General features: G+C 43.7%; 2 protein-coding genes across 4 annotated transcripts in view; one reads left to right on the top strand and one right to left on the bottom strand.

The window, feature by feature from the left end:
* VSIG2 (V-set and immunoglobulin domain containing 2) overlaps positions 1 to 2,921 on the top strand; it is a 36,067-nt gene extending 33,146 nt beyond the window's left edge. Inside the window, exon 7 of the mRNA XM_089680921.1 lies at positions 2,478 to 2,921. Within this exon, the coding sequence (XP_089537047.1) occupies positions 2,478 to 2,583 (106 nt within the window). The 3' untranslated portion in view covers positions 2,584 to 2,921. The remainder of the gene's footprint in view (positions 1 to 2,477) is intronic.
* Positions 2,922 to 6,812: 3,891 nt separating this feature from the next.
* The window catches only part of SPA17 (sperm autoantigenic protein 17), a 115,515-nt gene continuing 95,391 nt past the window's right edge, over positions 6,813 to 26,936 (bottom strand). Inside the window, exons 8-9 of one of the 3 annotated variants that reach the window (XR_016313252.1) lie at positions 10,009 to 11,461; positions 6,813 to 9,947 (exon numbers count right to left, since the gene is read on the bottom strand). The gene's annotated coding sequence lies outside the window, so the exon portion shown is untranslated. Of the gene's footprint in view, positions 11,462 to 26,936 lie in introns of all 3 variants that reach the window. The other 2 variants (XR_016313253.1, XM_089680907.1) reach the window with 2 other exon arrangements.

The raw sequence follows: 26,936 nt of genomic DNA on the forward strand, positions 1-26,936 counted from the left end.
GATAAGGTTTACTTACCGAGCTGACAAATCACTGCACAGACGGCAGACATATCATCCAACCAATCACCAGCACCCCCGATAATCAGTTCCACTGTCATCTCCTGAGTGATAGCCAAGTCCACTTATTATACACAGGCAGTTGCGGGTTCATGGGGTAGCTCAGCCGCTTTGGTCCCAACAACAATGGCTGGGCCCAGGGCAGCTGCCCCTTTGCCCTGATATGGGGGTGGCAGACACCTGCCTTATAATGGTCCCATGAACTGGAGTGCAGAGTTTCATTATCAGAATCTCTGAGGAGGTGACTAAAAACATCTCCAGAGCCAAATGTTTTCTTTCAGTTCTTGCTAGAAGATTAGGAATGGGGTTAGATCCCCTGCCAGGTTGCTGTCTGTGTCCCTATTGGGAAGTCTCACCTTCTCCATTTTTACAGTTGACTGGAAATAATTGACTTTAGACATATTTGAACAGTTCAGCATCTGCCCCCAATCCTTTTTGTGTGGGCTGGCCCTTGAAGTGTTAATAAAAATCTTGTTCTAGACAGCAGTTTATCAGCATTACTTCTGGTAAATCTGCTATAGTGGTGGTGGGGTTAGATCAGAGATTGGTGAATTATAGTGAATCTCTTTTGTGAGATTTTTGGGCCTCAATCCAGGCAGCTCTCTAGAAGGTCTGTCATTACTGGTAGTTGGCTTTTGTGTCAAAATGTAGAAGCAAATAATATAAATGACTTGAAAATGGGATGTTTAACATTTATGTCTAGTCATTCGCTCAAAAATCTATCAACAGCAACACGTTTCAGGAATCTTAACATACTGTACCTGCTTCTTCAGGGCTTAAATGTGACAACCTGCTTAGAACTACTCAGTCCTTTCTGTCTGCACATTTATATGTATATAATATATATTATCATTATTATTATTACTATTTATTGATGTATTTGTTTTACTTTATTTTCTATGTTTACATTATCTTGTGTTATTTTATATTATTTTATTCTTAGTCCTGATCAAATGGTGAATTTTGAGCTTCCGAAACTTGTTGGCTTCTATTCTTGTCATGTATAGTATTATTATTATATTATTTTTATACAGGATTTATATATTATTATTATTATACAGGATTTATATAGCGCCAACAGTTTGCGCAGCGCTTTACAATATAAAGGTAGACATTACAGTTACAATGCAATTTGGTACAAGAGGAAACAGAAAATAAAAATCTTCTAGACACATACTAGTGCTGTGGTGTTCTCACTTTTTCTACATTCCTCAGACCTGTCTGGAGACACTTGAGGACACCCCAGGTGACACTATGCTGCCTTTTGATTTTAAATGCCAGTCCCTACCTCACTCTTTAAGTTTTAAGTGCAGCACTCTATTAACACGTTTTCTGTTCACTCTGCAGTTTTGGGCAGGTTTTCCAATTTATAGAAGAAGAGAGCATGTCAAGACCTCCGAAACGCGCAGGATTTTTACAAAGCTTTGATTTTTTAAAAAAAACAAACTAAACTTTAACCATCCTGTCTTCAAATCAATTATATTTTGGCATTCCGACACTTTGATTCACATTTAGATAAAGACAGAATGGACTTATAACATTTCCTATTGGACACAACGGCTACATCAAAAGCTTGTACAGACATAAAGCATTGTGAGATACAGGATATTTGACATCTGTCAGCAGAGCATTCCATAGACACAGCTGTGCTTCCAGGAAATATAAATGATGGATATAGTATTATTTAAAGCTTGCCCTTATTTTAGACATGGGGTTACATAGTTAGTCTGGCTGAAAAAAGACAAAAGTCCATCAAGTTCAACCGTTAAAAAAAAAAGTTATAATCCTATACCCACAGTCAGGGGAGCACTGACCATTTGGAAACTCGGGCACTGCCCGAGGGCCCGGGGTCAGTAGGGGGCCCCATGAGATGCCCCTGGTACCTTTTTCATAGGCGTTTTTGAGTTTGGGCAAGGACACAGGGGCCCCATGATCCACTATTGCCCGGGGGCCCCATGAGTTGTCAGTCTGCCCCTGCCCACAGTTGATCCAGAGGAAGGCAAGAAAACCCAGCAAAGCATGATCCAATTTGCTCCTGCAGGGAAAAAATTCCTCCCTGATCCCCCGAGAGGCAATCGGATATTTCCTGGATCACCTTTACCTATAAGTGTTAATATCCAGTTATATTCTGTGTATCTAGGAAAGAATCCAGGACTTTTTTAAAGCAATCCACTGAGCTGGCCAGAACCAACTCTTGAGGGAGTCTATTCCACATTTTCACAGCTCTCACTGTGAAGAAACCTTTCTGTGTTTGGAGATTACATTCTTTTCCTCCAGACATAAAGAGTGCCCCCTTTTTTTCCAGAAAATACAAATGATCCAGAAAGATATATTTTTCCTTTTGGTAAAATGAAATAGATGGCAGTTTATAATCTGTGTGAGAGGGTTGTATTCATTGACTCTTCTTATTTATCCTGCAGAGAGGATGCCATTTCTCCAATGATGACAGAGGAACAAAGAAGGTCGGTTTCTGCCAGTCACTCTCATGAATCTCGGGGAAGACACGATGACAACAGAGTTGTCTAACACAAGAATATTCAGCATTGGATTTTGATTTTGATTTTTGGGGATATTCATAGAAACCAATCAACCCCCTTCCCCACACTACTTAACCTGCGCAGGAACAATCTCAGCAGAGTTGCTGTGGTCTGCATCCCTACATTCCATACATGCCCAGTATGAATCCTGTTAGCAGCAGAAGGATGCCAGAAGGTGGAATGGGACATGTTTGACTTTATTTTCTCTGCTGGCGGCGCTGTTGCTATGTGTAAAATGTTAAACCCGATCTCGAGGTGGATAAAAAAAAAAAGTTGGTGCAGTTATGCCTTCATTAAAAGAAGATATTATATGTATTTTTAATGCAACTTGTCTAGGTACCTGAGTTGGACAGCAGTATGTAGGCAGAAAGTGGAAGAGACAGCACACCGAGAGCCAATCAAAGGTACTCTACTGTATACAAGATGCACGCTGACAGGAGGAATGAGCAAAGTGAGCAGAGGATGACCTTAGTGGTGAGCTGCTGCTCCTTCTTATTCCAATCACAAGCTGGGGTGTATTTTAGTTCAGGTTGAATTTTTGGTCTGCCTATATCAATCTATAGGCAGCCTTGCCTTGCTTAGTACTGTGTTATCCAGATAACCACTCCATAGTGTGCGGGATTTTCAGCTGCCATTTAGACACTGTCAGTACTAATGAGATTGTTGCACCCACCTATATACACACACATATATATGTATGTATATCAGGGGCGGACTGACAACTCATGGGGCCCCCGGGCAATAGGGGATCATGGGGCCCCTGTGTCCTTGCCCAAACTCAAAAAAGCCTATGAAAAAGGTACCAGGGGCATCTCATGGGGCCCCCTAATGACCCCGGGCCCTCAGGCAGTGCCCAAGTTTCCAAATGGTCAGTCCGCCCCTGATGTGTATATATATGTATATAGAAAGTTGTATAGGCCTCACCATACACAAGAAATGCCACCTTTGTAGTATCAAATTTAGTTTTGCCAAAGCTATGTAGTATGAGGACAGACCTAAGCTATCCAATCAATTTGTAGCCAGTCAGGCAAATTGAGCGTCAGGGCTTCTCTTTGAATTAATTGCAGAAATCTGTTCTTTGAATGTAGTGGTTGTTTACTAATCAGGTTGGTTGTGGGGGACCTTGTGGTGTCAGTTGAGAAGCCAGTAACAGGGCCTGCCTCCTGAATGAGGTAGCAAGCACCTGTTGGCACACAAGTGGTTGACCCCCAAGAATACCGAAGTTCCCCAGTGCCAGTACTGAGGTGTATGGGGTGTGCAATGCATCAACCAAAACTATGCAGCAGACCTTGTACTCATTGTTCCTTCTCTGATGTGGCCACCTCACTGCAAGGTCAACTTTTATAACCATCCCAGGCTACAGAATTCTCTGTTCTCATCAATGGGCAGAGTGGCGTCCCATCGCTAAGGTAAGGGATGTCCTTTTGCAAGAAAGATGGATAAAAAGTGTTCCTTTAAGAATTAAAGCTGCAGTTTAATCTGCTTATAGTTTGCCTTTTCCCTCATCAACATGCTAATGAAGCTGCCCTTTTTCATTACACACTTCACTTTGGAATGTCATCACTGGGTCTCTGAGCTTTTCTGGAGAATGCAGGCAGATCATGGCTAGAGAGAGGGGTCGGCAGTGTGCTGTACATACAGTGAGGAACAGAAGTATTTGAACACCCTGCGATTTTGCAAGTTCTCCCACTTAGAAATCATGGAGGGGTCTGAAATTCACATTGTAGGTGCATTCACACTCTGAGAGACAGAATTAGAAAAAAATTCAGGAAATCACATTGTATGATTTTTAAAGAATTTTTTTGTCTTGCACTGCTGAACATAAGTATTTGAACACCTGAGAAAATCAGTGTTAATATTTGGTACAGAAGCCTTTGTTTGCAATTACAGAGGTCAAACGTTTCCAGTAGTTCTTGACCAGGTTTTTCTCAGGTGTTCAAATACTTATGTTCAGCAGTGCAAGACAAATAAATTCTTTAAAAATCATACAATGTGATTTCCTGATTTTTTTTTTTAAATTCTGTCTCTCAGAGTGGGAATGCACCTACAATGTGAATTTCAGACCCCTCCATGATTTCTAAGTGGGAGAACTTGCACAATCGCAGGGTGTTCAAATACTTCTGTTCCTCACTGTAGCTTCCTAAAAACATCACAGCACCCTGCCTCAGTATTCCTCTCAAGATCCTCCAGCCCTGACGCAAGCCCTGGGCTAGGCAATAGACGTGAAATTTGTTTTGTTATGAATTGAAATTTGGACTAAATTTGTGGAATTTGGAGATTCTGATGTATCCAAATCTCCGAATCACAAATAGTAACAAAATTCAACTAATCTGAAATATATTATAACAAAAACAACAAATTTGTTTGTATTCGTTCGTTTGCAACTTCAGAAGGTTTTGTAAGTTCAATAACATGTATCACACTCTATCTTGTTATGATTGGCCAAAGCCAAAGTTGCAAAACATCAAAGTTGCAAGCAAGCCGCATTAAAATTGCAAGAAAGATGCAAGACATCCAAGTTGCACTGAAGTCGCAAGCAGGTCGAACGTAAGTCACAAGGCATCCAAGTCACATCAAAATTGCAAGAAAGATGCAAGACATCCAAGTCGCACTGAAGTCGCAAGCAGGTCGAACGTAAGTCACAAGGCATCCAAGTCACATCAAAATTGCAAGAAAGATGCAAAATATCTAAGTCGCACTGAAGTCGCAAGCAGGTCGAACGTAAGTCACAAGGCATCCAAGTCACATCAAAATTGCAAGAAAGATGCAAAATATCTAAGTCGCACTGAAGTCGCAAGCAGGTCGAACGTAAGTCACAAGGCATCCAAGTCACATCAAAATTGCAAGAAAGATGCAAGACATCCAAGTCGAACTGAAGTCGCAAAAAGGTCGAACATAAGTCACAAAGCATCCAAGTCACATCAAAATTGCAAGAAAGATGCAAGACATCCAAGTCGCACTGAAGTCGCAAGTAGGTCGAACGTAAGTCACAAGGCATCCAAGTCACATCAAAATTGCAAGAAAGATGCAAAATATCTAAGTCGCACTGAAGTCGCAAGCAGGTCGAACGTAAGTCACAAGGCATCCAAGTCACATCAAAATTGCAAGAAAGATGCAAGACATCCAAGTCGAACTGAAGTCGCAAAAAGGTCGAACGTAAGTCACAAAGCATCCAAGTCACATCAAAATTGCAAGAAAGATGCAAGACATCCAAGTCGCACTGAAGTCGCAAGCAGGTCGAACGTAAGTCACAAGGTATCCAAGTCACATCAAAATTGCAAGAAAGATGCAAAATATCTAAGTCGCACTGAAGTCGCAAGCAGGTCGAACGTAAGTCACAAGGCATCCAAGTCACATCAAAATTGCAAGAAAGATGCAAGACATCCAAGTCGAACTGAAGTCGCAAGTAGGTCGAACGTAAGTCACAAGGTATCCAAGTCACATCAAATTCGCAAGCAAGTTGCAATGCAAAGCTGCACTGGAAACACGATAAATGAATCCCAATCTTCTGAGATAACTTCCGAAAAATACAAATCAATTCTTAACATTGAAAATATACGAAACTAATCCGAATATATGAAACAAATTCCAAAAATGAATCATTCCAACGTGATGAAACAAAATAATTGACTTAACGAACGAATCCAAAACAAATTTTTTCATCATGCATATCTCTACTGGCTCAGTGGAGGGGATATGCAAATATCAAAATGTCTCAATGGGTCAGTGTGGAGGGCTGGGTGCTCCTAGGCAGGTTGTACTTGTATGAGGACCACTTTAGGTAAAGCCCACATGTGATGCTGAGTCTCCATGAAAGAACTGAAATCCAAGGATGAAAGGGATGGGTCAGGGAGGAAAGCGCTAGAATCTCACGGATGTCAAACTGGCGGCCCTCCAGCTGTTGCCAAACTACAAGTCCCATGAGGCATTGCAAGATTGACAGGTACAAGCATGACTCCCAAAGGCAGAGGCATGATGGGACTTGTAGTCTTGCAACAGCTGGAGGGCAGCCAGTTTGACACCCCTGCGCTAGATGATGCTGGACATCCTCCAAGCGAGCTCTATCTGACTTGTTGCAGCTTCGAATGCACATTATGAGAAGCTCACAGTGTGCGGTGGATTTAGATGAAGCAATTCCAGTAGAGAACAGGAGTCGTACAACTGTGCATGTCTGAAGGGAAGGCAGGAGTTCAGATTTAATAAAGAATAATGACACAATTGCAGCACTATGTAAAATTTATTTTAAGAAATAATTCAATAAATACATACAGAAGAACAGAGGAGGAGAAACAACAATGGAAAGATAGATTGGATACATTTGATAACAATCTTTTATTTGGATCTGACTTCTGTACTATTGTTTTCTTTTTTTTTAATAAATTAAAAATGTTCTTTCCCAGCTGTTGTCGCTGTCACCGAATTATTGATTGTTATTATTTATTGCACATTAATATCGTTTTACAAAAGGAAAGAGGGGGCTTTTAAAAATACAGGTCTCCCAGCTGTGAAGGAACCACAAGTCCCAGCGTGTTCGGTCTGCCTGGGACTGCGGCTTCCTCCTCAGCCTACTCAAGCACCAGAATCATTGATAGATTTACAGGTTATATAGTAGCAGAAAACAGATTCAATCTCGGAAAGAAATGAAAGCACATAATTAGCAAGCAAGAGAAGGCTATGTCAGATGGGCACCTCTGCGATTTCTAAATCCATTTTTTTTTGTTACCCACCTAGAAAGCTGAAGGCAGGGTCATCAATGCGTCAGCTTTTCAAGATATTGGATGAATCGTTCTAAACAAAGTGTGGATGGGACTGCCAACCTCAGCCGGGAAATATTACTCTCAGCCTGGGTTCACATATATGCAGTGTGGTATATCGCATGTGTTTCGCACTGCATTCCTGTACAAATCACATGCGATTTGTGTGCAGTGCGATCGGAGCCGTACATTTTGTATGACTCTATTTGCACCGCACCAGCACCGAAAACGTGCAAGATCCTTTTTTGGGTCTGTGCTAGAATCGGATCACATGGATATTCACATCTATGCGATCCGATTCTGCACATCACGCCGCGTTTTGGGTGTTGTTAACATACACACCCGCAGCGGTTCGCATAAACGGGGTGCGATTCTGATGCGGTGCAGAATTTGCACAGAAAACGCAAATTCTGCACCCTATCAGTGTGAACCCGGGCTGAATGGCATAAAGCTTTAGAAAAAAAACACATTTTTGTAATTATGTTTCAGCCCTTAGGCCTCATGCATACTGGATGGTACCTGCATTTACAAGTTTTTTCTGCCCAAACACCGCCGCCGGGAGGAAAGGCGTCTCGGAGAGATGGCCATAGTCCAGTGCACATGAGGCCTTCATTGCTTTCAGCTGCAGCCTGGTTATGACCAATACAGACTCCAATGGTAACGTTTAAATGTAAATTGTAATTGTAAATTGGTTTTAAACCCTTCCATGTACCCAGCAGCCATTTGTCCTGTACATCCTTGTAAGGCTAGGTTCACACTAACCCACACGGTGTGGGCTGGTTGCAGGAATTGATGCGATTCCAACACCCGCAACCACCTGAAGCCGCATTGGGATCTGGGGGGGTGCCATGACACCCCCCACACATCTCATCCCGTAGCACGATTGCGGCTGCAGGAACTGCAGGGAATCAACATGGTCAAACCACCATTTCCTTGCGTGAAATGCAGGCACAGCAGCTCATTCAAATAAATGGGCAAATGTGGTGCGCACGGCCTGTACTAGTGTGAACCTGGCCTAAATTTCAAAGATGAAAAGGATTGTTCAGAGGCTCGCAAAACAGGGGGCGGGTAGCTGCAGTTACACACTGTACAAGAGCTCTGAGAGCTGATTGGAGGGAAAGGACACCCCCCCTTCACACAGCTCATAGGAACAGAGCTGACACTGTCAATCAGATGGCGGTCCCTCCCCCGTCACCTTTTTATCTCCTGGTGTCAGAAAAACTTGTCAGAAATGACACATGCTGATAACAGAGGAACTAGACAGGAGAGAGAAAGGACGCCTAAGGCTTTGGAGAGAGGGAAGTAAACACTATAGAAATATGTGCTTTGTTCATATTTCATGTCTGAGGTTTACAACCGCTTTAATGCCCTGTTCACATCTAGCGATTTGGGATCATAGGAGGATTCACACTGCAATCCTGCAAAACGAACCACATATTTGTGTGCCATTTATTTTTACCATTTGGCACCTAAAATGCGGTGCAGTTTTGGCGCGATTGTTGTGCAGTTCATCACCGCAAACTGCATCGCACAAAGCTGGTCACCCAAAAAAAGCTTCTGCTCCTTTTTGGGTGACATATTTATGCGATGTGGTTTGCCACGATTGCCGAGTGATAAATCAGGCAATATTTGTGTCAAAACCACACCATGTTTTAGGTGAAATTAAAAATGAATGGCACACAAACACGCACGGTGCATTTTGCCAGGACTGCAGTGCGGTTTGGAATCACTGGCAGAACCACTGCAATTCTGCCCCATGATCCCAATTGTTAGGTGTGGACGGGGCGTTAACCAGCTGTTAGCAGGTATTTAGCAAGTTGCAAAACGTGGTAAATCCTTCCAAAGGCCAGCTTAAAACTACAGCAGCCAATGCTGTCATGACATTCGCATTCAATGCGCAAAGGCTGGATCTGAGAATTACACACCAAAGCCTACCTCCACCTTTTGGACCATGTTACACATGTATTTAGGGTGTAACATGTAACAACAAGGAGCGGCACATGGCCTTGTAGGTCTTAATGGAACCGGAGTGCAGTAATCACGGCACTTGTAGTCTGTTTTATTTTTCTCTACCTCTTTAAAGGCTCTTTCATGCTGGTGGGCAGGGGGTGGTAAAATAGGTGGCTGATCCAAGGTTTTACAAACCACCCTGGCTATCCAACAGAATTCTAACATTCACAGGGCTATACACATGCCATGCCCACGATGCTTTCCTTCGTAGCTGCGGCAATGTTAACTCGGCCTGCAGAGTTTGACAAACAGCACCGCATGTCAAACTTTTCCATTTAGATCAATAGGGCTGAACCGCAACCACAAGTCAAATGGCATTGAACAGATAGAACAAAATACTTTCATTAGTAAAACTGGCCGACCAAAAGGGAGCAAATAAGAGAAGTTCATTGCTAGGCTTTACATGCACTTTAAAGTGTTACTAAACCCCGGACCCTGCATTCACTATCTGGTCCCCTCTGGACTCTGCATTCACTATATCTGGTCTCCCCGGACCCTGCATTCACTATCTGGTCCCCTCTGGACTCTGCATTCACTATATCTGGTCCCCCCTGAACTCTGCATTCATTATATCTGGTCTCCCCGGACCCTGCATTCACTATCTGGTCCCCTCTGGACTCTGCATTCACTATATCTGGTCCCCCCTGAACTCTGCATTCATTATATCTGGTCTCCCCGGACCCTGCATTCACTATATCTGGTCTCCCCGGACCCTGCATTCACTATATCTGGTCTCCCAGGACCCGGCATTCACTATATCTGGTCTCCCCGGACCCTGCATTCACTATATCTGGTCTCCCCGGACCCTGCATTCACTATATCTGGTCTCCCACAGGACACACAACATAGAAGTGCAATTATTTTAGTAAATATAAACTACTAAATACCTTTTCTCATCAGCAGTTAGAGCAGTCTTGTGAGTTCTATCAGTGTCCAGCACAGCACTGGTTAAAGCTTGTAGGAGGAGTTTTCTTTCTGCTCTAGGAGGATGCAAAACCCCTGACCTTTGTCTGGACAGTGCTGATTGGTCCTATGATGATCACATGCACTTTCCCAAACAAAAAAAAAAACCTCTCTAGCAACACACAGCAAACTGAGCATGTGCAGAATGGCTACGTCTGTCTTATCAGGAAATAGGATGTGGATATTTGAACAAGAGGAGGAGCAGAGAAGTCAGGATCAAACAGTCTTTTTACACAATGCAGAGGATTAACCCCCTAGGTTGCATAGTGGATATAACAAGCATACTTTACTGCATATACAGACTGATTTTACTGTTTTGGTTTTAGTAACACTTTAATTTACAGACTGGTTCACTTTAAAGGAAAAAATATACTGAGAGCAATATGGTGGATGCCATTGCCAACTGCTTCTTTAAATGCTGATTGCCTGGCTGTATCTGGCCTGAATACTACAAGCATGCAGCCAGTGAGTTGAAAGTCAAAACTTGTGATTACCATAAGAGCCAGGCAAGTAGCATTTTTAGGAAACAAGTTCAAAGGAAGCCTATATGTATTTTCTCCATGCAGGTGGAGATGAACTCAGTGGAAAAATGTGTCTCCCCCCACCACCCCATCCTGTGGGAAAATGGCTGGAATGCTCAGCCATGAGCCAGTGACCACACAAACACTGCCTGGGCACATCCCAGTGATCTCTTTATATAAACCAAAGGTGTCCATCTGACATTTCCATATAGCCGGACCCAATGTCTTTATTGCAGCAATAATGGTGAGAATTTACAGACGCTCGCTTTCTGGCAGAAGAGGCATGCAAACACAGACTCATTAAAGTGTCACAAATCAGAAGTGATGCAGCAAGCACGGGGAGAAAACAATGTGTCACAAGTTACAGAGAAAAGACCGTCCTAACTATTCTTTCACTGAATGCAAAAAAAAAAAGAAAGAAAAATTCAAGGCGCAAAGAAAGTGACCACAGGAAGAGATGCAGGGGAACAAAGGAGCACACATAATCTTCCAGTGGCTGCACAGGGGCAATCATTCCTGCAGGGGGCGTACTGGAGGACATCTGTAAGCCGGAGACGTGTTCTTCTCGCAGCAATAGTAGTTCTTGCCGGTGGGCCAAGTCATGTGAGTGCGACATTGCCTAAAGAAAGAGAAGAACAATTAATTATGTAAATCATTAAGGCTGGATTCGCACCTAAGTCTCCCCCAATGTGTTTTCTGTTGAAATCAATGGAAATGCATTAAAATACTTGTCAAGGCATGTTAGAAACATAGAAAAGTGACAGCAGAAAAAGACCAGGTGGTCCATCGAGCCTGTCCTTTTTATCTGGGGGGGGGGGGTCCATGTCAGTGTGTACCTTATCTCATCAGCAGTCTTGTGACTTCTATCAGTGTCCAGCAGAGCACTAGCTAAAGCTTGTAGGAGGAGTTTTCTTTCTGCTCTAGGAGGATGCAAAACCCCTGACCTCTGTCTGACCAATTCTGATTAGCCCTGTACTGATCACATGTACTCTCCTAAGAAAAAAAAAAACCTCTCTAGCAATACACAGCACACTGAGCATGTGCAAAATGCCTATGTTTCAGTCTGTCTTATCAGGAGATAAGAGGTGGTCACTTGAAAAAGGGGAGGATCAGAGAAGACAGGATCAAACTGCCTTTTTACACAATGCAGAGGATTAACCCCTTAGGTTCCACAGTGAGTATAACAAGCATGCTTTACTGCATATACAGACTGATTTTACTGTTGTGGGTATAGTAACGCTTTAACAATTTAGGCTGGAATTGCACCCATACGTTTATCCCACTCAATGAAAGCTCTTCAGAACACTTGTATATAGACCACCATACACATTATTGTGTGTTGTCGGGCACTGTAAAAGCAGGTTGCAATGCATTTTATACTAGATGTCAACAAGTGTCATAACACACCTCAACGCCATGAACCTTGCATATGAGGCATCAATGTGTGTCATGAGGCATCAATATGTGTCATGAAGCATCAATATGTGTCATGAAGCATCAATATGTGTCATGAGGCATCAATATGTGTCATGAAGCATCAATATGTGTCATGAGGCATCAATATGTGTCATGAAGCATCAATATGTGTCATGAGGCATCAATATGTGTCATGAAGCATCAATATGTGTCATGAAGCATCAATATGTGTCATGAAGCATCAATATGTGTCATGAGGCATCAATATGTGTCATGAGGCATCAATATGTGTCATGAAGCATCAATATGTGTCATGAGGCATCAATATGTGTCATGAGGCATCAATATGTGTCATGAAGCATCAATATGTGTCGTGAAGCATCAATATGTGTCGTGAGGCATCAATATGTGTCATGAGGCATCAATATGTGTCATGAAGCATCAATATGTGTCGTGAGGCATCAATATGTGTCATGAAGCATCAATATGTGTCATGAAGCATCAATATGTGTCGTGAGGCATCAATATGTGTCGTGAGGCATCAATATGTGTCATGAAGCATCAATATGTGTCGTGAGGCATCAATATGTGTCGTGAGGCATCAATATGTGTCATGAAGCATCAATATGTGTCGTGAGGCATCAATATGTGTCGTGAGGCATCAATATGTGTCATGAGGCATCAATGTGGGTCACGAAGTGCATTGAGACATGCCTTAACACATGCACTGGGATTTGTTTCCATTGATTTCAATGGAAAACACATCAAGCAAACAAACATGCAAGTCAAGCCTTAATGGACTAGTTCACCAAAAATGAAGAACTGAACTAACATTGTACAATGGTCCCCATTGTACTTACCTCTGTGGGTGTCACTGCTCATACAGCCGGGGCAGCGGTCCAGGGATTTGTACTCTCTGCTCTTCTTCCTATTCTTTTTGCAGAGCTTCTGGGATGGATCAGAACAATTGTGATTGGTCAGCAAAGCTCTGATCCGCCCTGGAAGCACAGCAGAGACAGGAGGGTGAAGAGTTGGGATCTGAAATCCCCCTGGACCCACAGAGATAAGCAGGGGCGGACTGACCATTTGGAAATTCGGGCACTGCCTGAGGGCCGGGGTCAGTAGGGGGCCCCATGAGATGCCCCTGGTACCTTTTTCATAGGCTTTTTTGAGTTTGGGCAAGGACACAGGGGCCCCATGATCCCCTATTGCCCGGGGGCCCCAAGAGTTGTCAGTCCGCCCCTGGAGATAAGTACAGCAGGGACTAGAGGGGTGGAGATGGTGTACGGCGTTACTTCACTTTACTTTCATTTTGTCTGAAAATGTGACTTTAATGTCATTTTCTACCATTCTACATCTTCAATTTTTATTAAAATCTGTTACAGGCTGCAAAGCCCAACACAGAACGGTGCAAACACCTGGCACATTACCACCATCAGCATGTATTGGATAAAAAGGTTCAATGACATTAGTCACAAAAGCGCATCAGTTTTCCAACTGTTTGGTATATGAGTGGATGACATCACCTACGGGGGGAGTTTCTCTTCTGATTTTCCTGTTTTTACGTTTGTGAGAATGTAATTGAACTTTTTTATTCCAATAAATGCCGATGGTGGTAATGTGCTAGGTGTTGGAGCCCTTCTGTGTGGGTTTTAGAGATTACCTGATCTGAGCATTACTTCTTATGGGAAGCATCTTTGTCTGAGCGATGGATTTCTCGCTGGGTGACAACGCTCTGCCTGTCTTACAGATTTCCTCCTGTGTTGTCACCCTGTCAAAAGGGCTTCCAATTGAGATTACCCTGCGAGGCAGTTAGGTGACACAGGATCAACTGTTATTCAGCTGCCAAAAAAGTGGAAAGTGACAGAGTCTGCTAATTGCTCACTCCCATGGAAAGTTATACTTACCAATCTGTGATCCTGCCAATGGTATGGTTCCAGATCCCCAGACACTGTGCCCTTCCCCCACATTTTCCAGGTAGGTGTGTCCAGTTGATCCTCGCCAGTCCTCACACCTAAATATTTAGGGATCGCCCATCATACCCACTTTACGAGTTGTTCCTGCCAAGACCCCTCATCTATCCCCACAATTAATGACTTTTTGAATTAATGTGCATGTGCAGTAACTTAACCACTTGAGCTCCAGAGGATTTACCCCCCTTAATGACCAGGCCTCTTTTTGCTACTCGGCGCTGCACTAATTCAACTGATAATTGCGCGGTCATGCAATGCTGCACCCAAACGAAATTTACGTCCTTTTTTTCACACAAATAGAGCTTTCTTTCGGTGGTATTTGATCATCTGTGCACTTTTTATTTTTCACGCTATAAACAAAAAAAGGCCAAAAATTTTGAAGAAAAACTATATTTTTTACTTTCAGCTATAAAAAATATATAGTAAACTCAAAGTTAGTTATAAATTTAGGCCAAAATGTATTCTGCTACATGTTTTTGGTAAAAAAATCCCAATAAGTGTATATTGATTGCTTTGTGTGGAAGTTATAGCGTCTACAAACTATGGTATAAATACTGCAATTTACGCCATTTTTTTGCTATACAGCGCTGCACTAGTTTAACGGACAATTGCGCGGTCATGCAATACGGTACATAAATGAAATTTACATCCTTTTTTTCCCCATAAATTGAGCTTTCTTTTGGTGGTATTTGATCGCCTGTGCGGTTTTTATTTTTTGCGCTATAAAAAAAAGGCTGACAATTTTGAGGAAAAAAAACAATATTTTGGACTTTTTGCTATAAAACTTGTCCAGTAAAAAAAAAATGCAAAAATCAAATTTAGTCATAAATTTCTGCCAAAATGCATTCTGCGACATGTCTTTGCTAAAAAAAAAACCCAATACGTGTAAATTAATTGGTTTACGTGAAAGTTATAGCGTTTACAAATGGCGGGAAAGATACTGGGATTTTTAGGGTTTTTTTTATACTAATAATGGCGGCGATCAGTGAATTATGGCGGTGATCAGTGACTTATGGCAGCGACCAGCGACTTATGGCGGGACTGCGGGACTGCGGCGGACATTCTGACATTGGGAGGTACTGACTTGGGGTCACTGACATCCCCAAAAACACTAGTACAGTGATCAGTGCAAAAAGAAAAACACTGACACTGTACTAATGGCACTGGGGAGGAAGGGGTTAACTTTATTTTGCAGGGAAGGGTTATCTGAGTGAGGGGGAGTGTTTTACTAGGGGGCGGGGGTGTGTGCTGCACGGGACAAGGCTGATCGAGAGAGAAACTCTTCTGTCTCGATCAGCTCGTCCTCGAGCTGACAAGGAAGTGACAGACAGCACAGCTACTGCAGCTGTGCTCTCTGTCACTGTTTACTGCCAATCGCCAGGAAACAGCCGCTAAGGACCGGCTGTCACCCGGCGACTGACATTCGCGGCGGTGATCGGCAGGACAGATAGGGCGGCGGCGCGCCTCGCGCACGCCCCCTATCTGTTTACAAGACACACGTTTTAAAACGTGGTTTTGCCTGCGAGTGCCGCCCTGTATTTCTACAGTGGCAGGGCGGCAAGTGGTTAAATAAGGTTGATGCTGTGATCCTGAGACATGGCCCTGGACACAGAATCAGTTGTCATCTATGTCCTTTACTGCCTCCCCACCCTATCAGAGACCTCGTTTCTCATATACTTCATTACTTAGTTTATTTGGATGCACGACATGATCATTTGGGCACATCATGCACCTTGTGTGCACACACATCTTTAATATCATCTTTCTTTTTCCTTTGGGATTTTCTTTTCTTGTTGTTTTTTGATGCATCACTTTTGATATATATTTGTTCTGCTGTCTTGATACCATGTACCTTATGTGTGCACACATCTTTAATACCATCTTGCTTTTCCCTTTGGGATTTTCCTTTCTTTTCTTTTTGTTTTTTGATGCGTCACTTTTTATATATATTTTTTCTGCTGTTTTGATATATACTGGTCGGAATATGTCCGTTTTTTTTTTGTGCTTTTACTGTGATTTTTTTTACTTTATCCCAAATAGACATGCGTTTTTTGTATATATTATTATTTACATTTTGATTATTTACAAATGTGGCTTCTTAGCCCATATCTTCTTGGGATATTTACTCACTTCTATCTGTGGTTGTGCGTTATTTCATTTTTAATTTTACTTTTCATTTATAATTTTTTCATAATTATTTTTATCCATTATTCTTTTTCTCTTTCTTTGTTTCTCTTTTTATTCCACTTTGCTTTCCTTTTTCTTTTCCTCCTTTCTTGTTGTTCTCTGAGATCACTGTTTTTGATACAATGGTTTTATATGTTTTGTTACAATGTATTAGTAGGTGTATCTTCAGGATTCAGGAGTGCGGATTAGGACAGGTATTCTATATTAAGGTTGATGCTGTGATCTTGAAACATGGCCCTGGACACAGGATCAATGAGACAGTGGGCCAAGATGCAGAACTGTCCCAGGAACATGCGGGAGAGTTGTCATCTATGTCCTTTACTGCCTCCCCACCCTATCAGAGACCTCGCTCCATTTCTCATATACTTCATTACTTAGTTTATTTGGATGCACGACATGTTCATTTGGGCACATCATGCACCTTGTGTGTGCACATTCATGTCCACACACATCTTTAATACCGTCTTTCTTTTCCTTTTGGGATTTTCTTTTCTTTTTGTTTTTTGATGCGTTACTTTTGTTTTTTGATGCGTCACTTTTGATATATATTTTTTCTGCTGTCTTGATACCATGTACCTTATGTGCGCACACATCTTTAATATCGTTCTTTTCCCTTTGGGATTTTCTTTTCTTTTTGTTTTTTGATGCGTCACTTTTGATATATATTTTTTCTGCTGTTTTGATATATTCTGGTCTCAATATGTATGGCTTTTTGTGATTTTTCTGTGATTTTTTTTTGCACTTTATCCCAAGTAGACATGTGTTTTATGTATGCTCCATTTCTCTAAGCCAGCGGTTCTCAACCTGTGGGTCACGACCCCTTTGAGGGTCGAACAACCCTTTCACAGAGGTCTCCTAAGACCATCAGAAAACATATATTTCCGATGGTCTTAGGAACCGAGACACCGCTCCGCTATCAGTCTCCAGGCAGGTCCACCCACATGCAGATACGTCCACATTTCCCTGGACCGCGATGTGTGCGCAGGATAACATGCCATCCGTCATCTGGCCACATCCCTGGGATCACTCAACAGCTCCGCCTCCTCGCCAGTGATTGCCCACCGGAACTGTAGCTCAGGAGAGGCACACAGGCGGCCAATCACCGGCGAGGAGGAGGAGCCGAGCAGCAGCGCGAAGATCAAAGAAGATCGAGCAAGGGAGCGGCCGGAGAAGGAAGACAGCTGACAGGTAAGTGTCTGTAGCGTGCAGATGGTGCTGCTCCAGCCAGGTATGCTGGCTGTAGATGGGAGAGGGAGGGAGCGAGCCCAGGCTGGAGCAGAAGTCAGCAAGGTAAGTATCATTGGTGTCACTAATACCAATGATGGGGCACTATTCCTCCCACTGACACCAATGATGGGGCACTATTTCCTCCCCCCCCCCCCACTGACACCAACGATGGGGAACTATTCCTCACGCCACTGACACCAACGATGGGGAACTATTCCTCCCGCCACTGACACCAACGATGGGGAACTATTCCTCCCCCACTGACACCAACGATGGGGCACTATTCCTCCCCCCACTGACACCAACGATGGGGCACTATTCCTCCCCCCACTGACACCAACGATGGGGCACTATCGCCCCTCACTGACAACAATGATGGGGCACAATTCCCCCCACACTAGTATCAATGATGGGGCACTATTCCCCCCCTTCCCCACTGACACCAATGATGGCGCACTATTCCTCCCACTGATACCAATGATGGGACACTATTCCTCCCACTGAAACCAATGATGGGACACTATTCCTCCCACTGACACCAATGATGGGACACTATTCCTCTCACTGATACCAATGATGGGGCACTATTCCTCCCACTGAAACCAATGATGGGACACTATTCCTCTCACTGACACCAATGATGGGGCACTACTCCTCTCACTGATACCAATGATGGAGCACTATTCCTCCCACTGAAACCAATGATGGGACACTATTCCTCTCACTGACACCAATGATGGGGCACTATTCCTCTCACTGACACCAATGATGTGGCACTATTCCTCTCACTGATACCAATGATGGGGCACTATTCCTCCCACTGATACCAATGATGGGACACTATTCCGCCCACTGATACCAATGATGTGGCACTATTCCTCTCACTGACACCAATGATGTGGCACTATTCCTCTCACTGACACCAATGATGGGGCACTATTCCTCTCACTGACACCAATGATGTGGCACTATTCCTCCCACTGACACCAATGATGGGGCACTATTCCTCCCATTGACACCAACGATGGGACACTATTCCTCCCACTGATACCAATGATGGGACACTATTCCTCTCACTGACACCAATGATGGGGCACTATTCCTCCCACTGCAAAATTACAGTTATGAAGTAGCAATGAAAATAATTTTATGGTTAGGGGTCACCACAACATGAGGAACTGTATTAAAGGGTCGCGGCATTAGGAAGGTTGAGATCCACTGGTCTAAGCAAAGGTTAAAGGAGTAGGCACAGGACAAGTAGATATAAAACATTGGTGGTTGACTTGCAAGGGGGCCTTAATTGCAGCCCCAAGGGGTCCTACATAATATTCAGTATATGTAATGCTCCAGAAGACACTCCTATTGAGCATACGTATTACAGGAGATGGTCGGTGACTAGGGGCATGGCAAAGGAGTAATCAGAGGCAGAGGATAAGCTGCCAGAGACAACTGGAGACTGTGGACATGGCATATGAGACTGGGAGAGCTCACAGTCATTACTATATCAATCCATGGTTTCACTCCTGACTGCTGGGGTTCAATAGCCACATAACAAGTGCCATAGGGCTGCATGCAGACCTCGGGCCTCACGTTGGGCACCAGGGGCATAAACCCCCTTCTACTGCAGATCCTGCTTTGTTACATATTTGAACCCATCTAATAGCACACCTGTTGCTGTGCCCTGTGTGGGTTGTATATGGCAGTAACGCAGTGCCGGTGCTGAGACAACCACCCAGTAGGGGAATGGTGCTGTGGGGCCTGATAATCTCTCTACGGTATTCAATGCCGTTGTTACGCTCCACACTGGCTACCTGCTTGGAAACCAGCAATTAAAACAGCGTTGCTAAGGAAGAACCTAAATTTGGCATCGGAGTTTCTGACCACTGGGGAGACTCAGACTTTCCTTGATAATTAATGACCTCATTAGAATCTGCGCAAAACTGGGACGTTCAAGCCCACAGAGGAAAGGAGACGTTTTAATTGACGACATGGGCATTTAAAGAGAGATTATGACGCGGCTAAATTTAGACGTGATGGTTACATTATCCATTCGGCAATACGCTGTAGCTGATTTCACCTCTGGGATGGGGAATTGGTTCTACCTGAACTTTTTAAGTAGAGTCTAACACAAACTTAGCGCACGGCGTTCACAGAAATACACAAACGGGAAGCGAGACAATGAAGGTGTAACTGGCGCAACAGCAATTTACTTGTCACCTCTCCTTCCTGCACAGATATTCGGGGGGGGACCTCAATGTGAGGACCAGGGGCGGACTAACCATTTGGAAACTCAGGCACTGCCCGAGGGCCCAGGGTCAGTAGGGGGCCCAATGAGATGCCCCTGATACCTTTTTCATAGGCTTTTTTGAGTTTGGGAGAGGACACAGGGGCCCCATGATCCCCTATTGCCCGGGGGCCCCATGGTGAGGACAGTGATAGAACTTACCAAGGTTAAAGCTCGGAGCTGTCATCCTTGTCCTTACTTCACCACTTGGCATCTGCATAGATGGCAACTGTCCCGGATTTGCTGGGATAGTCCCGCATCTCAGTATTCTGTTCTAGTGATGCTGCGTCCTAGACTGTCCCTGTCATTAACATCACTCATGAGCAGAAAATTAAAAAAAAAAGAGTATAGGCTGAGGGTATCGCAACCACAAGTGGACCATCCATGGACTATTAGGGGCGGAACCTTCTGCAGGACTGCCCAGGAGATGGGTGTGTCAGGTGTGGGCTATTGGCGGGAGTGGGGCAGGACCACCCATAAGGCTAGGTTCACACCTATGCAGATTGCGTTTGAGACGTTTCTGCATTGTGTTTTTGATGCGTTTTGCATTTTTTTATTTCTTTCTTTTAAATTTTTTTTGTTGCTAGGCAGATTTAAAACGAAAAATGCATCAAAAACGCGGCAAAAACACAATACATACTTTTCTGCAGCGTTTGCATTGAAGTCTCTAGAACCAAAAACGCAACTTTTTGCATTCAAAAAAGTATCTGACCCTTTCCAAAAAAGGCACCAGGTGAAAATGAACAGGTGTGCACATGTCCCATAGGAAATCATGTTACAAGGATTGTACTGCAATTCTGCAAAATGCTACAGAAAACGCTTAGGTGTGAATTCAGGGTAAAGTAGACATGGCCTGGCTGGAAGGTGGGCATGTCAGTTGCAGGCTGTGGATAGGGATGACAGTGTCCTGGGTACTGGAACGAATATGTCGGTAAGCAGGCATCAGATATACATATTGCTTCATATAAGTACATGCATACTAAGTCATTTGTCAGTATAACACATCAAGGTATTTATTACCTCTCACAGAAGTCACAGCACTCCCCCTGACAATGCCTTCATCTGCCTTTCCCTCTAGAAGTATCAAGTCATATTTGTTCAGGCATCATCCAGGATCACCATCTATTGTACTTATTGGACTGAGATACTGGCTCAAAGATGACACAGTCATATAAGTTCTGGTGCCTGAGCAGTTCTAGGCTGTGTTCACAAATGCCTGACACAGATCAGCCCCTGCTGCAGCCTTTCACTATGTGACTTACTACAAAGTAACAGTCTGATCGCTAAACAGCAACTGCACACATGCCAGAATTTCTATGACTGTGTCATCTCTGAGCAAGCATCTCAGTCCAGAAAGTAGATGGTGACCCTGAATAAAGATGGCATCTCAGTCCAGAAAGTAGATGGTGACCCCGAATAAAGATGGCATCTCAGTCCAGAAAGTAGATGGTGACCCTGAATAAAGATGGCATCTCAGTCCAGAAAGTAGATGGTGACCCCGAATAAAGATGGCTCTGTCCTTCTGGGGAGAAAAGCTAATGAAGCCATTGTCAGGGGGAGTACTGCAATCCCTGTAATAAGTAATACAGTAAATACCTGGAAATGTTACACTGACCCATTCTGAATTTAACATGAAATACATCTAATGACTGACCCCCTTTAGGCCTGGTTCACGCCAATGCATTGTCCTTTTTGCTGTGCTTTTTTGCAGTGCGTTTTTGCGTGCGCATTTTTTGTGGAGGGAGAATTTTTTGTTGCTGGGCAGAATAAAAACTCAAAACACAGCTTAAATGCACTACATGTGTTTCAGCAGCTTCTCCATTGAACTCTATTGTAGCAAAATTGCTGCTTTTGCATTTTAAAAAGTCCCTGATCCTTTCCAAAAATGCAGCAGCTCAAAAAAGCATAGATGTGAACCATGTTAAATAGACTGTAGTGCGTTTCTGGAAAACGCTAAAAGCACTAAAAAACGCATTGGTGTGAACCAGGCCTTAGCACTGGTTCACATATATGCAGCCGTACGGGCCGCGTTTTGCGTGGGCACGGGAGCCCATTCATTTGAATGGACTCCCGTGCCCCGTGACACGTAGGGAAGAAGTCCCTGCACTTCTTCCGAAAACGCAGCCTGCACGGGAACCTCGGTTTCCAGTACGGTTGCGTTTTCCAGTGCGGGCGGCGTGCTATTAGAACTAATGGCACCTGCCCGCGGGTCCGCATTTCTCTGTGCGGGTGGTGCGGCTGCACGGATTTTCATGCGAATCCGCAGCCGCACCACCCACACAGATGTGACCCTAGCCTTAAACCTTGGTGGAAGATATTTTCTGCTACACTGCTGGCTTCTTATCACACATGCCATCAAATCAATAAATAAATGCTGACCACGGCTAAACAATCACTTGTACCTAACCAGGGGCGGACTGACAACTCATGGGGCCCCCGGGCAATAGGGGATCATGGGGCCCCTGTGTCCTTGCCCAAACTCAAAAAAGCCTATGAAAAAGGTACCAGGGGCATCTCATGGGGCCCCCTACTGACCCTGGGCCCTCGGGCAGTTTCCGAGTTTCCAAATGGTCAGTCCGCCCCTGTACCTAACCCGTCAACGCTGACAAAGATTGAAAGTGGTGTCCCCGTACAGAATTCGAACACTCTGTGAATTGTGCGCTGCCCTGTATAGAGAGCAGCTGGTGTTTTAGCAGCAGTTCATCGGTAGTGACGTAGGAGATGCACAGACTCGGAATTTGTTTTTGCATATGCCGCAAACTGCTGTCTTTCCATCTTGCTATAAACAGTCTCAGTGCAGCATATGTCTGTCAGGACTTTCCTAATTACTGCTTCGTAGGAGAGCGGTTTATGGCAGAGCTCCAGCCAATCAGATGCAATGATAGAACTTGTTATAAAGAAGTAAAAAAACTGATTCCAATTTGCAACTTTTTCCTTCCTATCGCTTCTCTGTTCATTTATGAGGTCTGACGAACCCCAAACTGTGCGGGAAGTGGTGCTGAACACCACTTTCATACATATTCCATAACTCTTAGCCCTGGTTTAGGGGCGTACTGACAACTCATGGGGCCCCCAGGCAATAGGGGATAATGGGGCCCCTGTGTCCTTGCCCAAACTCAAAAAAGCCTATGAAAAAGGTACCAGGGGCATCTCATGGGGCTGCCTACTGACCCCGGGCCCTCAGGCAGTGCCCGAGTTTCCAAATGGTCAGTTCGCCCCTGCCCTGGTTCATACTGATGCGGTGTAGAATTTGCAGTGTTTTCTGTGCGAATTCCGTACCGCATCAGAATCGCACCCTGTTCATGCAAACCGATGCGGGTGTGTATGTTAAGTTAACGACACCCCGAAAGCGGTGAGATGGGCAGAATCGGATCGCATAGGTGTGAATACCTATGCGATCCGATTCTAGTGCGGACCAAAAAAAGGGGTTCTGCACGTTTTTGGTGTGGGTATGGTGTGAATAGAGCCATACAAAATGTATAAATAACATAGAAGTGCAGAGCTATAAAATTATATACACAACTGATGAATGCATAAAGTGCCCAGTGCATGTGAATCCACGGATTATTAAGTGAAATAAAAAAGATATGTGAACTATGAAACGGACTTGTGTGTGATTAAAATCAATAAACAATAAATAAATGTCCCATAAAAACTGCAAATAGTCCTTAAATGTGGAGTATCTTGTGCTTAAAATGAGGAATTCTGCATTCCAATATAACATATAATTCATATGAGAGATGATTTGGTGAAGTGCGGAAGGTGGTAAAAATGCACACTCACCAGATGCACATTAAAAATGCGCAATGTGTAGTATATGATGAAATCTGCCAGAGGTCCCCTTTAAGGTGGAATGGATGTACAGCCTGGTAAGGATATCCCTCCTCTGGATACTGGGGCTGCTTATGGACTGATGTCACCCAGGATTCAGCTGGGATCAAAGATGGCCAGGTTTCGCACAGTGCATGCATGGACTGTACTGCACTTTGAGAATGGGTCCACAGTCTCCTGGGACCTAAGAGGTGTCCCAGAAGGCTGCAGGCAAACTGAGCGGGGGAGGAAACTCAGATCGCATAGGACGTGGGAGCAGGTACCTATCAAAACTAGGTTCCCACTCCCCCCAAAAAATAAATAATGGTAGAGAAGTGAGAGAGTAGGACATACAGCGGGACTTTAAGTATGTTTTACTTTGAGGGGCTTGGTCACACCACATGCACTCAAACTCTATTAAATTCACCATTAATGCATATGTCAGAAAATTTGTGTATTTTGTGTATTAACGAGCCTAGTTTAGAACACTGCAGTGGTTTTTTTTTGTGTGTTTAAAAAAAGTACAGTATTATGCATTTTTTTCCACACGTGAATGCGCCGCTATGTGGATGCAACTCCACACCACAAACATATGTCAATGCTCATGTGGAACTGCTCGCTGAACATGGAAATTGCGTTGTGACGCCTAAACCTTTTTATTTTCCTGTTGCTTACGTCTGTTTTGTATTACCCTTTCTATAATACTTCTTGCGTCGTTTTTCTTTTCAATGAACAATATTTACAAATCATTAAGCTGAATCTCTGAACACTCTAACCAGAAACTAAAGAACGTTCTGAAAAAGTGTTAAATCTGTTACATTCCTGCCTGGGTGTGGCAGCGAATAATACAGACATTTTAAAAGATTAGAATTCCAACAGTGGATGCCATGAACAGTGTGTGCTTCTTTTAAAACGTGGTGGTGACTACCGTGTGTGTGTGAAGGGTTAACTGTTCGGTGGATTGCCCCAGTACTCTCTTTCACTCTCAGTCTGCTGGTGCTTAGAATCTTGTTCTGCAAGCTGGAGAATCTCTGTGCAGGGTGAAGCTGAGAGTGTGTGGGTCACACTGAATATCTAGGAAGCTAGAGGCATGCTTTCTAAAAATGCTGTGCTCCTACAAAGGAGAGATCCTACTACAGGTTATTACGTGCTTCACTGTTATCAAGACAAATGATACTGCAATTTTATTTAATTCTGATTTCTTGAATTTACATACATAGCAAATTTCTACCAAACAAGTGAAAAACTGTTACAAAGTACTGGAGGATCAACTAATGAAAAATGGCTGACTTGACCCTTAAAGTGCATGTCGAGCCAACAACTTTTATTGGTTTTAGATGTAAGGGTTGTACAGTTGTGTCCAAAATTATTCAACCCCCACTGAAATTGAGTGTTTTGGCCAGTTTGACATTGCTTTTGATCATTCAGTCATCTTGCTTACATTTACATTAAAGAGGCACTTGTAGGTCAGACAAATATAACATAACAGTTATAATGAAATAACCACAAATGTCTTTTCTGTGCTCACAGCATTATCAGTTTTATTCAACCCCCAAGTGACATTCAATCTTAGTACTTAGTACAGCATCCTTTTACAGTTATAACAGCTTTTAAACGTGAAGCATAGCTTGACACAAGTGTCTTGCAGCGATCTACGGGTATCTTCGCCCATTCTTCATGGGCAAAGGCCTCCAGTTCAGTCACATTCTTAGGCTTGCGCACTGCAACTGCTTTCTTTAAGTCCCACCAGAGGTTCTCAATCGGATTTAAGTCTGGTGACTGCGATGGCCACTCCAAAATGTTCCAGCCTTTCCTCTGCAACCATGCTCTAGTGGACTTGGAGGTATGCTTGGGATCATTGTCCTGTTGAAAGGTCCAACGTCTCCCAAGCCTCAGGTGTGTGACGGACTGCATCACGTTTCCATCCAATATCTCCTGGTACTGAAGAGAATTCATGGTACCTTGCACACGCTGAAGCTTCCCTGTACCTGCAGAAGCAAAACAGCCCCAAAGCATGATTGACCCTCCACCATGCTTCACAGTAGGCAAGGTGTTCTTTTCATCATAGGCCTTGTTCTTCCTCCTCCAAACATAGCGTTGATCCATGGGCCCAAACAGTTCTAATTTTGTTTCATCAGTCCACAGAACACTATCCCACAACTTTTGTGGTTTGTCCACATGGCTTTTGGCATACTGCAGTCGACTCTTCTTATTCTTTGGAGACAGCAAGGGGGTACGCCTGGGAGTTCTGGCACGGAGGCCTTCATTACGCAGTGTGCGTCTTATTGTCTGGGCTGAAACTTCTGTACCCACATCTGACAAATCTTTTCTCAGTTCCTCAGCAGTCACACGGGGACTTCTCTCCACTCTACGCTTCAGGTAGCGCACAGCAGTCGAAGTCAGCATCTTCTTTCTGCCACGACCAGGTAGCGTTTCAACAGTGCCCTTTGCCTTGAATTTGCGAATGATGCTTCCTAAGGTGTCTCTTGGTATGTTTAACATCTTTGCAATCTTCTTATAGCCATTGCCCTTCCTGTGAAGAGAAATCACCTCTTCTCTTGTCTTCCTGGACCATTCTCTTGCCTTCACCATGTTTGTAACCACACCAGTAAATGTCTAGAAGGAGCTGAGTATCACAGTCATTTTAAAGCTGCCTAATTGGTGCTTATTATGCTTGATTGCTGCTCGGTGACATCCACAGGTGTTTTCAATACCTGATGGAAAGCACCTGTATGAACCTCTGTTCTTCAGAGTGGTAGTCTTTAAGGGGTTGAATAATTGTGGCAATGAAGAAACCACATAAGAACCATTTACTACTGTATTACATAAACAATTGATGTCATTTTAGTTGCATTTGGGTAGTTACAACGTCCTTGTAGGATTTGATTCTGAATACAATTCCAAATGTACACTATAGTCCCTAAACCCCTTTACAGCATTGGGGGTTGAATAATTTTGGACACAACTGTAGTGGCAAGGACTAGAACCCCTGTTTTTACAGTTATCTGGGGGTCTGTTACAGAGATTTCCCCTCAATTCATGTCCTTCTGACAATGGTCTCAGAGAGTGAGGTGAACTCTGCAGCAGAGAAACAGGCAGAAATCAAAGATTTGACATGGGTTCCAGACTCCCTTGGTACCACTAAAGAAAAGCGTTTTTATTTCTGTCCGTGTTCCTGCATTGTAAAACATTGAGAA

Source organism: Staurois parvus, unplaced genomic scaffold, assembly GCF_062004578.1.
Source record: "Staurois parvus isolate SC_StPar_1 unplaced genomic scaffold, SC_StPar_1.0 ptg000253l, whole genome shotgun sequence".
NCBI lineage: Eukaryota > Metazoa > Chordata > Amphibia > Anura > Ranidae > Staurois > Staurois parvus.